The following is an 11,725-nucleotide window of genomic DNA, read 5'->3' as shown; positions in this document are numbered from 1 at the left end:
ACACCGTCAGGGTGATTCTAGGAGTTGACGTTCACTCAGACACAGAAGTGAAGTAGTTGGATCCGCTACACCGTCAGGGTGATTCTAGGAGTTGATGTTCATTTTCATGGGAAATGGAATGCTGCATTCATCTTAGCATAGCATCCCGTGACTTTTTTCACATTGGGAAAGTCAAGTGTAGAAACCATTTTGTCTTTAAGTCTCATGAACATTACATGTTTGTGCTTTTAAAAATATCACAGACAATTTCAAATATGCATTCAAATAGAAGAGTTTGATGAAGACCCACGTAACATCATCTAGCCTCAAGGACTGTCAACGTTTTGTTCTTCCTGTAACAGACAGACCCCACTTTTTTCTTTGAGGAGAATGCTGTGATATTGTCAATTTTAAAATAATTCCTCCAGTATACATTCTAACTTTCAGAATTGCAAGTGAATTCACACAATATAAGCAAGCTAATCCCTTGAAAATGAACCCCCCAAAATAGATTGAAATCTCTTCTCGTGAGATTTACCTCAGGTAAGACTCAGCAAGTTGGTCCCATCTCCTGTAAACATTTTTCTCACTGCCCCTGTACACAAGTGCTCTCTCTGCTCCAGCCCTCTGAGTGCTCCCGGCCGGCTCCTCCGTGTGGGGCTGTTCAGTAAATTTTCATGCAGAACTTGCTGGATAAGTGAAGGAGGTGTTCCATGGCCCCACGTCCGCCTCTGTGCTCATGGTGTCTCTGCTGCCTCACTCCTTTCTGCCAACACAGAAGGAGATATACACCCAAGGTCTGTCCCTCCACTCCTGCTGCCGTTTCAACAGGAGGCTCCTACGAGGACCCCCCTGGGCTCCTTCAGGGCTGTTCCAGCTCTGTCCTCTGCTCAGTGAAGCTGAGTGTTCCTCTCGTCTCCGGCTGCTCACTTAGGTGGTGCTTTTTACTGCCTCGTGTCCTTAGTTAATATTTAAGTGAACATCTTTTCTTTCTCTAAGGAAACTTTTAAAATCTGTTGTTCTTTTTTCATCTTACTGCTTCTATAAAGGCCGTGTCAGTTAACCACACGGTCAGATCCCAGTACATTTTTCTCTTTTCCAGATGCTACTGTTACTCAGAATATCTTACATCAGATTGAGGCAGTGCTACCAGATTTAGCAAATAAAAATAACGGGTGCAGGGTACATCTGAATCTTAGATAAACCTTGAATGTTTTGATAGTACAGGGTGGCCATAAAGTCTCTGTATATCTTAAATATTGCGTGTGACATACTAAAATATCATTCATTGCTCAGCTGAAATTCAGGTGTGGCTTGAATCCGGTATTTTACCTGGCCACACTAAACCGAAAGTTTATTTTGCTTTAATTTTTCCTCCAGATGGAAAAGGTGTTAAATTGGTATGTGATTGTTTAAATGTATCTTACCTCTTTTGGGAACTCTAGTTATAGAAAATAACTCTGCTGATATTAAAGTGCTGATGTAAAATTCTGGTAAATTTTTGCTGATTTTAAAACAGAGAAATATGTTACCTCTTATAACCTCTAAACTTTAAATGTATTCTGCTAGAAACATGCATATACGAAAATCTGAAAAGCAAAGTGAGATGTTATTAATCACCCCCCAGAGGCAGAGTTTGATAAGAGAGCAATTAGGCAATTCAGCTGTTTAGTACAAGTTGAAGCTACTATAGAAAAAATATTTCGGGAAAAGAACTAGTGCCTTTTCTTTTTGTACTTATGTAAATACTTTGCCTTTTGTGTTTTACAAACATTCAAACTCTTTCTGGTCAAAGACTCTTCTTCTATGACTAGGTCAGTCACATCCAGAGAATTCATTGACCAGTAAAAGAGGTTGACGATGTGTCTGGTGTGGGGTAGAACTTTTTCTTGCCTGCAAAGGACAGGAGACATTCACGTTTCCATGTTTATTTGCCAGGCGTTTTTAAGTAACGCTTCTGTTAGCATACGACATACACATTCACCCTGGACCCAAGAGGGATAATATGATGGGGATTTAGAATGTCTCTAACCTGAGACACTTGCTCCTTTCTACACTGATTATTTATATAGTCAACCGTCATAATTGTCACAATATGTAAGAAAGAGCTCTGTGTGGCAAAAGAAACTCAGTTAAGGCTTAAGTATTTAACGAGGATCAAATATCAGTATAAGAAAGATATGTGCAGAAATTTTGCTAAGCAAGGGGATGGGTGAGCAGGAAACTCACATCACAGAGAATGTGCAGGCCAAGAGCGAATGCCCACCTTTCAGGGATGTGCAGTACCGGGGTGAGAAGTCTCATCAGATTATTTCTCAGTTTTCTCCAAACTCTAATATCTTATTAAAAATGCCTTAGGCTCAGAGCCCATGGACTTTTGGTTGAGCAAAGATTCAAGTGAGCTGGCAGAGTTAGGTTCTGGCCTAGGGACGAAGGGGTACGTGGGGTGTTAAGAGAGGAACCAGAGTGGAAACGGCCCAGGAGGTGTGGCACAGGCAGGGAAGGGGCTGGAGAAGGACACGTCTCAGCTGAGTTCAGGGTCACCTGATGTGAGGGGCACTGGAGCATAGGCTGTGCCAGAGCTCTGCCCTCACCTTGAGTTGAGGGGGTGGGTCATCACCCCCCGTTAGTGCTGGCCAGTACCTGTCTATGAGGGGTGTGCCATTCCAGGTGACGGGGCTGTTATGTGGCTGATGGCAGTTATCCAGAGAAGGAGCCAGGTGTGACCTGAGGGTGCTGAGAAGAGGGCGCACTGGTCCTGCCCACCAGGCTAGAGAAAGATACTCCTGTGTATTAGGAGATAGGAGACTGCGTGAGCTGCAGAGAGAGGCCCCCTTCACTGGCACCCTCACAGCAGTGCGGGGAGGCAGGGCAGTGGTGGGGGTTAGTGGGTGGGGGGGATCCCGTCACAGCTCCAGGGCTCAAGGACACCGCAGCAAAGACCAGTGTTGGACGTGCAGAGTGCTGACCTGCGGTCAATGAGAAAATAACTCCACTGTGTTAGAAAGCGCAGTCAGACAAGCAGGACCACTCCACAGCTATGTAGTAGTTTAATTCCTTAAACCACCAACCTCTAGTTGTTCATGCAAGGATTAACCATTAGCGTGGAGTGTGAGTTTTTCCCCTCTGTGACTTCCAGAGCGTTAGCCGTCCCTGCGTGAGAGGCCACGCTCTGCTGGGGTAAGTGCTTTTGGACAACAAAGGTGTTTCTGAGGGTCTCCCGTTCAATACCCTGATGGTGGGTCTCAGTTTACTTTGGGGAAGGTTCACAGGAAAGGACTTTGTTAGTTTGTTTCTGTTGAATAAATGGGTCATCGTATGGCCATCACCTAAACCAGTGGACAAACTGTATGGCTGAATGTTGAGTAACTGCCATGCTGTCACCCCACACCTGTCACCCCAGCAGCGTCTCATCCCCTTTCTCCCTCCAGGGGTCATTCCAAGGCCTTCTCACAGAAACGCTCAGCGTGATCTCTTTATAGCCCATCGAGTATCAGCTCTGCTTTTGACCTTTTGACGTGTCAGTGCTCTAAGTTTTGCTGTTTTCCTCCTTCAGCACCGTAATGCTTCCCTGGACTGGGCGCTGCTGTCCAAGAAGGAGTGTGTGAAGTACGGAGGGGAGCTCGTGGGGAACAGCTGCAGCTTCGTCCCCGACGTCACGCTCATGTCTTTCATCCTCTTCTTGGGGACGTACACCTCCTCCATGGCTCTGAAAAAGTTCAAAACCAGTCGCTATTTCCCAACAACAGTAAGTACCTGGGCTTTGAACCGTTTTCACTGAGTTTACTTCGTTTCAAAAAGAGTAACGATTGTACAAAGTGAGAAGAGCAGCTGCCGGTCAAGCTGTCCAGTGTAACTATGGGTGTTAAAAAATGCATTTCATGTGTAATAAATCTAGTGCAGTTTTGAAGACCCTCCCAGAGGTTGGCTTGCCTCATTCTGTCCTGAGGTCTGATCGTTCTGAATGTACTGAAAGGAAGCAGTGGGAGGGATTGTTTTAAAATGCACAAAGGAAGAAAAAGACCTTGTAAGTCCGTCGTGTTTAAACACATCAGCAACAGCCCTGTTCATATTAATGTGCTTTTTTCACAATCAAATAGCAAGTAATCTTTTCATACTAATCGGGAATTTTCGTGTTGTAGAATTTCTTGCCCTTTGCTGTCCATTTAAGTATGTGAGCTCTTTAATTATGGGCTGTGGGAGTGAGCTTACCTCGTGTTGTTGCCCAAGTATTGGTTTAAGATATGAGTGTCATCTGAGCCAAACTTCCCTTCCCATAATGACGGATACCAGAGCGAGGAGAAACAGATAATTAAACTGGGCTGTGCAGACTTCCTGTCTCCCATTAATACGCTCGGGTGAACGTGAAGCCAAAGCTGGGGTTTGTGGGGAGACTACAAGATAAGGCTGTTTACTTCGTGGCATTTTGTATTTTTTTATCCGCAGGATGAAACCAAGGTAATCCTTTCCTTTACAGTTCAGCTCGTAGTGTTTGGAGTGTCAGTATTTCTTAGGGGACTGATCACACCTGATTTCTGTCAGTGACCTGCTCTGTACACTGACTGTCACAAAGCCTCTCCTTGTGTTTTGTGTAAACGGAGTGGAAGGACTTGAGAAGATGAGACGCCTTTGGAGAAACTCCCTTGTCTGATTTCTAGGAAGCAAAACTTAATATATTTACTTTCACTTAGGAGAGTTTTGACTCTCTGATTCTTCTTATAGAATTGAAAATGAAGTAAGGAATCAGTCATGAAATGTCCAGACCTAAATGGCCCAAAGAATGAAAAATTTTCTGAAATTTTAAAAGATAGGTTTGACTTAGTCTGGTGACTGTGGACATCACAGAGGCCAGTCCTCAGGCGGCACTCAGCCCACATGGTCTCGGCCACACACATGGGCAGCTCCGTGGACATCACAGAGGCCAGTCCTCAGGCGGCACTCTGCCCACATGGTCTCGGCCACACACATGGGCAGCTCCGTGGACATCACAGAGGCCAGTCCTTAGGCGGCACTCAGCCCACACGTTCTCGGCCACACACACAGGCAGCTGAGCCTGGGGTGAGATCTGTGAGTCACAGGTGACCACTGTCCTCCCCACTGCCTCTCGCCTCAACTCACAGCTCCACACGTTCACACACTGGGAACGTGCTTTCTTCATCCACCTCTTCATCTGTATGAATTTTGAATAGAACAGATTTTGGGGTAAAGGTCTTTGAGGACCTCTCCATTGAGAGATTTTCTTTTTTTCTTTTTTTTTATTTTATACACATAGATCATGAATGCATTTGTGCATATGTGGGGTACAATGTGCTGATTTTTTTTTATACAATCTGACGTGGTTACATTAAACCAATCAACATAGCTTTCTCCTCATTTATTTGATTATTATGTCAAAACATCTATGATCTACACTTTACAGATTTGACTTGTACCACTTAGAGATTTTCCTCTCCTCTTTCTTAGTTTGTTGGGTGTCTTGTGTTTGTTTGTATTTTTGGCTAAACTTTAAAACCATCACCACATCACTTCTTGGGCTAAGACCAAGTGTAAAACCATCACCACCTGCCAAAGTCTGATAGAATATAGGCAGAATAGGTGGAAAAGTGGGGCATTTGTGAAGCACTTGTAAATCATAATTTGCAAAATAAACTAGTTTCAACCTTTATACGGAGACTGTTTTCTCCTTTAAAAACTGTTTTTACCTTTAATTGCCAGGTAATGATTGTATCTATTTATGGAGTACAGTGAGGGTTCTATATACATAAACATTATGGAATGATTAAATCAAATTAATTAACACCCATAAACTTATATACTTATTTTTTTCTGGTGAAAACATTTAAAACCAAACCTTCAGCAATTTAGCATCAACGTGTTGTATTCCCTGTGGTCACCATGCTGTGCAATGGATCTCAAGACACAGTCATCTCGTACAACTGAAATTTTGTCTTATATTTTAGTTTTTAATTCATTTTTGTGTACCTTGCAAGATAGGATCTAATTTTTCTGTGTGTGGTTATCTAGTTTATGTTGCCGTTATTGAAGAGCCTACCCTCCCCCTGCCATGTGCTCCTGGCCTCTGTCACAACCCCCTGGCCGTGTGGGGTGCATTTCTGGGCCTGCGTTCTGCTCCTCTGGTCTCGTCTACTTTTCTGCCAGTGCTATGCTGTTTTCATCACTATAGCTTTGCAGTAGTTTTTAAAATCAGGTAATGTGATGCCTCCAGCTTTGTTTGCTTAAGACTGGCTGTCCTGGGTCTTTTGTACTTGGTATGAACTTTAGGATTTTTTTTTTCTATTTTGGTGAAAAATGTCGAAGTGGTCAGGATTGCTTTTAGTCTGGAGCTTGCTTTGGTGGTGTGGATTTTTTAGTTAATATTAATCGCTCTATGAGCACAGGATGTCTCTTCATGTACTTATGTCTAAGGTTTCTTTTATCAATTTCTTAATAATTTCCAAAGTACAGATCATCTACCTCCCTAGTTAAATTTATTCCTAAGTTTCTTATTCTTTTGTAATGATGGTAAATAAGATTACGATTTCTTTTTCAGAGAGTCTGTTGTTGGTGTGTGGAAACACTCCCGGGTTTTGTCTGTTGACTTGGTCTTCTGTAGCTTTTCTAAACTGATGCCTTACAATTCTTTGGTGGAGTCTTTAGGGCAGGGGTCCTCAAATTTTTTAAACAGGGGGCCAGTTCACTGTCCCTCAGACCGCTGGAGGGCAGGACTGGGTCGGCTGCTAAGCAGGACAGGCAGCGGCAGCAAAACCACTCAGTGGGCCGGATAATGTCCTAGGCGGGCTGCACGTGGCCTGCAGGCCGTAGTGTGAGGACGCCTGCTCTAGGGTCTTCTTTAGTAAGATCACGTTGTCTGAGAACAGAGAACATTTGTTTGTTCTTTCTTTTTTGAATGGCTTCATTTCTTTCTTTTGTCTCATTGCTGACCAGAACTTGCAATACTAGATTGAACAGAATTGAGTGTCCTTAGCTTGTTCCTAGAGGAAAACCTTGAGCTGCTCACCACGGAGTGCAACGTTAGCTGGGAGCTTGTCTCATGTTGTACTGAGGTATATTTTCCTATTATATTCAACTCTGTTGTTGAGAGTTTATGTAATAAAAAGATGTTGAATTGTGTCAAATGCATTTTCTTATTTTTTTTTAATAATTATAAGCATTTATTTACCTAATGAGAGATTATCAAAATATAGGAAGCAAAGAATTATATAAATGAACAGAGAAATACATTTCTACAATAATTGTTGAGAGTTCAGTATCTCACTTTCAATAATGGACAGATAAGTGAGAAAATAAAGGACTTAATGATACAATAAACTGGCAGGATCTGACAGACAGATACAGACCACTCTCCCACTTGGACCACAGCAGCAGCAAATGCATCTTCACAGTGCCTCCTGCACTAGACGTTTAAGTCCTAGTAGTTTTTTTGTTTTAGTTTTTTGAACCAGGTTACGTTGATTGCATTTGTTAGGTAAAGTCCCTCCTGTAATTGTGTTCTGCCACCATAGGGTGTGTCACACACTGTGACCCCCAACCGCCCTCCTCCTTCCCTCTCTCTGCTCTCCCTTTCCCCCATTAGGTCATTTATTGTCCTCGTATCAGAATTGAGTACGTAGGATTCTTGATTCTCCATTCTTGTGATGCTTTACTAAGAATAATGTGTTCCACTTCCATCTAGGCTAATACAAAAGATGTAAAGTCTCCATCTTTTTTAATGGCTGAATAGTATTCCATGGTATACATATATCACAGCTTGTTAATCCAGTCCTGGGTTGGTGGGTGTTTAGGCTGTTCCCACATTTTGGCGACTGCAAATTGATCTGCAATAAACAGTCTAGTGCAAGTGTCCTTATGGTTAAAGGGTTTTTTTCTTCTGGGTAGATGCCCAGTAATGGGATTGCAGAATCAAATGGTTTGCATTTTCTAATAATTAGGGACAATGAGCATTTTTTTCATATGTTAGCCATTTGTCTGTCTTCTTTAGAGAAGGTTCTATTCATCTCTCTTGCCCATTGATATAAGGGATTGTTAGCTTTTTGCATGTTGATTAATTTGAGTTCTCCATCCAATTTAAAATATGCAAATATCCTCTCCCATTGTGTATGTTGTCTGTTTGCTTTGGTTTTTGTCTCGTTAGTTGCATAGAAGCTTTTCAGTCTAATTAAGTTCAATTTGTTTATTTTTGTTACAATTGCCACGGAAGTCGTCTTCATAAAGTCTTTCCTCAGGCCGATATCTTCAACTGTTCTTTCTATGCTTTCCTTTAGGATTTTTATCATTTCATGCCTTAAATTTAGGTCTTTTATCCGTTTTGAATCAATTTTTGTGAGTGGAGAAAGGTGAAGGTCCAGTGTCAGTCTTTTACATGGGATATCCAGTTCTCCCAGCACCATTTATTGAATAGGGATTCTTTCCCCCAGTGTATGTTCTTGTTTGGTTTATCAAAGATCAAATAGCTGTAAGATGTGAGTTTTATCTCCTGGTTTTCTATTCACTTCCAGATGTCTATGTTTCTATTTTTGTGCCAAAAGCATGCTGTTTGGCCTCTGTGGGCTTGTAGCACAGTCTAAAGTCTGACAGGTTGATGCTCTGGCTTTGTTTTTATTACTAAGAATTGCCTTAGCTATACACAGTTTTTTCTTGTTCCAAACAAAATGAAAAGTTATTTTTTCCAAGTCTTTAAAGTACAATGTTAGTATTTTAATTGGGATAGCATTGAATCTGTAGATTGCTTTGGGAAGTATAGACATTTTAACAATGTTGATTCTTCCCAACCATGACATGGTATGTTCTTCCATTTGTTAATATCTTCTGCTATTTATTTTTTAGGGTTTCATAATTTTCTTTATAGAGGGCCTTCACCTCTTTTGTTATGTATATTCCTAGGTATTTCATTTTCTTTGAAGCTACTGCAAAGGGGATTGTGTCCTTAATTAGCTTCTCATCTCGGGTATTATTGGCATATACAAAGGCTACTGATTTGTGGACATTAGTTTTATATCCTGAGACATTACTGTATTTTTTGATGACTTCTAGGAGTCTTGTGGTTGAGTCTTTGGGGTTCTGTAAGTCATATCATCAAAAAAAAATCAAAAAAAAAAGATCATATCATCAGCCAAGAGGGAGAGTCTGACCTCCTGTGCCCCCATTTGGATGCCCTTTATTTCCTTCTCTTGCCTGATTGCATTGGCTAGAACTTCCAGCACTATGTTGAATGGTGGTGACAGAGGACAGCCTTGTCTGGTTCCAGTTCTAAGAGGAAAATCTTTCAGTTTTACTCCATTCAGTAAGATATTAGCTGTAGGTTTGTCATTGATGGCTTCATTCAGTTTAAGAAATGTGCCACCTAGGCCTATATCCTTCAGTGTTCTAATTAGAAAAGGATACTGGATTTCATCATGCTGTTGAATATAGTTTGCTAGTATTTTGCTGAGGATTGCAAAATCAATATTTATTAGGGATATTAGCCTATAATTTTTTTTCTTATAGTATCTTTTTCTGGCCTAATATCAGGGTAATGCTGGCCTTGTAGAATTTACACTTGAATTCCCCTAGTCCTAGCCTTCATCACCTTCGCTGAGACCATAGTCAGTGCCTCCCTCTTTTTCTGCCCCTCTTGGGGACACCAGCAGTCTGTGAGAGTGAGTACTTAGGATGCAACACACTGCCTTTGCTAGACTGTTATTTGCTTTGCATAGCAGGCTGTTCTGAAGAGCCTTAAGGTCAGTGGCAATACCAGTCATCCATTGACTGTTTTTGTGTGTGTGTGTTCCTCTTTCTTTTCAGAGGTGTGTAGAGTGGTCTATTGCATCAGCCTCAAGTCTTTAGTCAGGTCTTTCAGCCCCAAAACTTCCAGTGGGAGCATCCATGGCAGGTGGCTCAGGGATTAATGTGAGTTGTCCTCCCAGAGTCCCACACCAACAAATCAGTCTAAGCATGGAACAATAATTCCGGCGCTGCATGTGTGGAGGCAAAATGAAGGCAACAGCTTAAAAACAGAGCAGTGCTGAGCTCAGTACAGGTCAGAGAGCCATAGAACTATCAACCAGGCAGAATTATTGGGACTTCATGTGACATGCTCACTGTGCCCTACTGGTAGTTGATGGGCATGAGAAGGGCTTTCTTAAGGAAATGCTCAGGTTTCTAATTTTCTTTCTTAGAATATATTTCAGTTCTAATCCTCACAGGCGTTGGTGCAATGTTAAGACTTTCTTTTTATATGCCTCCTGGTTATTGCTGTCATTTAAATAAACAAAATCATTTAAATTCTAGTTATCATCGATACCTATAACATCTTCTATGCTATATTTAGATTATGCAGGATGTTCTTTTATATACTTCTTTAAAAACCAGTATTCTAGATCTTAAAATTAATTGGTATATCAGTTTCAATAATGAACAAAAATTATTGTTATTTTTTTTTAAGACTTATTTTGTTACTCTGGGTAGAGTGCCGTGGCGTTACAGCTCACAGCAACCTCAAACTCTTAGGCTTAAGAGATTCTCTTTCAGCCTCCCAAGTAGCTGTAACTACAGGTGCCCACCACAATGCCTGGCTATTTTTAGCGACAATATCCTGCTCTGGCTCAGGCTCTGGCTCTGGCTCATCTGGAACTCGTAAACTCAGGGGAATCTACCTGTCTTGGCCTCCCAGAGTGCTGGGATTATAGGCACTGTGAGCCACTGTGCCCAGCCTGAACAAAAATTATTGTTATTCTCATGTGTGCTTGATATAATGCTAGTGGTAGGAATGCCAGGACAGCTGATTCATGCACCTGGCACATGGTGGGCACTTAATGTATATTTGAGTAAATTATATTTTGGAGATTTCAAATGATAATGACTATTTTGATCCTTTTTCCCCATTTATGCTTATGCACTGCAAAGTCACACTTTGGGGCCTTTTTGTGACCTATGTAAGTTGATAATGGTCTTCGAGGAACTGACTTCAAAAAGTATAAGGCTTTAGGCACTTTAATGAGAACATAGTGAGCATGTTAGTCAGGTGATGCATTTAGTTTTTTGGGGGGCTGGGGCTGGGTTTGAACCTGCCACCTCCAGCATATGGGGCCGGCGCCCTACTCCTTTGAGCCACAGGTGCCACCCGATGCATTTAGTTTTTATCCACTTAAAATACAGGGAGGTCTGCAATTCCACATTAGCTGTATTTTTCCAACCATGATTCTTATCTGACATTTTGTCGTGTGACCATTCTATGATAAGTTGGATGTGCTTAGCTTATAAACAACTTTGTTCTTTTTGAGAAATAGTCTCACTTTGTCACTGTAGGGTCATATGTTGTCACAGCTCACAGCAACCTCAAACTTGGGCTCAAAAAGTTCTCTTGCCTCAGCCTCCCAAGTAGCTGGCACTATAGATGCCCATCACAACACTCAGCTATTTTTAGAGAAAAGGTCTCTTGCACTTGCTAAGGCTGGTCTGGAATTCCTGAGCTCAGGCAATCTACCCGCCTCAGCCTTCCAGAGTGCTAGGATTACAGGTGAGAGCCACTGTGCCTGGCCTATAAACAACTTTTTATAAGAATCATGTAGAACCATTCTTGGTGAATAGGAAAAACTGTCAAGCTTAAGCAAATTGTGTATTAAAGAATGAGTGAGAAATAATGAGCATGGACTCTGTGTCCCATTGTAGTGTTGGTAACTGGGTGGCATTCATCTGGTTCTTGGAGAACATCAGATCACACCATGCCAGAGCATGGACTCTGTGTCCC

The 11,725-nt window shown here is 41.8% G+C and overlaps 1 protein-coding gene across 1 annotated transcript in view; it reads left to right on the top strand.

Annotated features, from left to right (window-relative positions):
- The window catches only part of SLC4A4 (solute carrier family 4 member 4), a 353,144-nt gene that overhangs the window by 283,280 nt on the left and 58,139 nt on the right, over positions 1-11,725 (top strand). Inside the window, exon 16 of the mRNA XM_023507587.1 lies at positions 3,536-3,727. Coding sequence (XP_023363355.1) covers positions 3,536-3,727 — 192 coding nt within the window. The remainder of the gene's footprint in view (positions 1-3,535; positions 3,728-11,725) is intronic.

Source organism: Otolemur garnettii, unplaced genomic scaffold (genome assembly GCF_000181295.1).
Source record: "Otolemur garnettii isolate 467f Iridium unplaced genomic scaffold, OtoGar3 scaffold00191, whole genome shotgun sequence".
Classification (NCBI taxonomy): Eukaryota; Metazoa; Chordata; class Mammalia; order Primates; family Galagidae; genus Otolemur; species Otolemur garnettii.
Note: the sequence above shows the minus strand (reverse complement) of the source record. Positions and strands in the feature narration are given on the sequence as shown.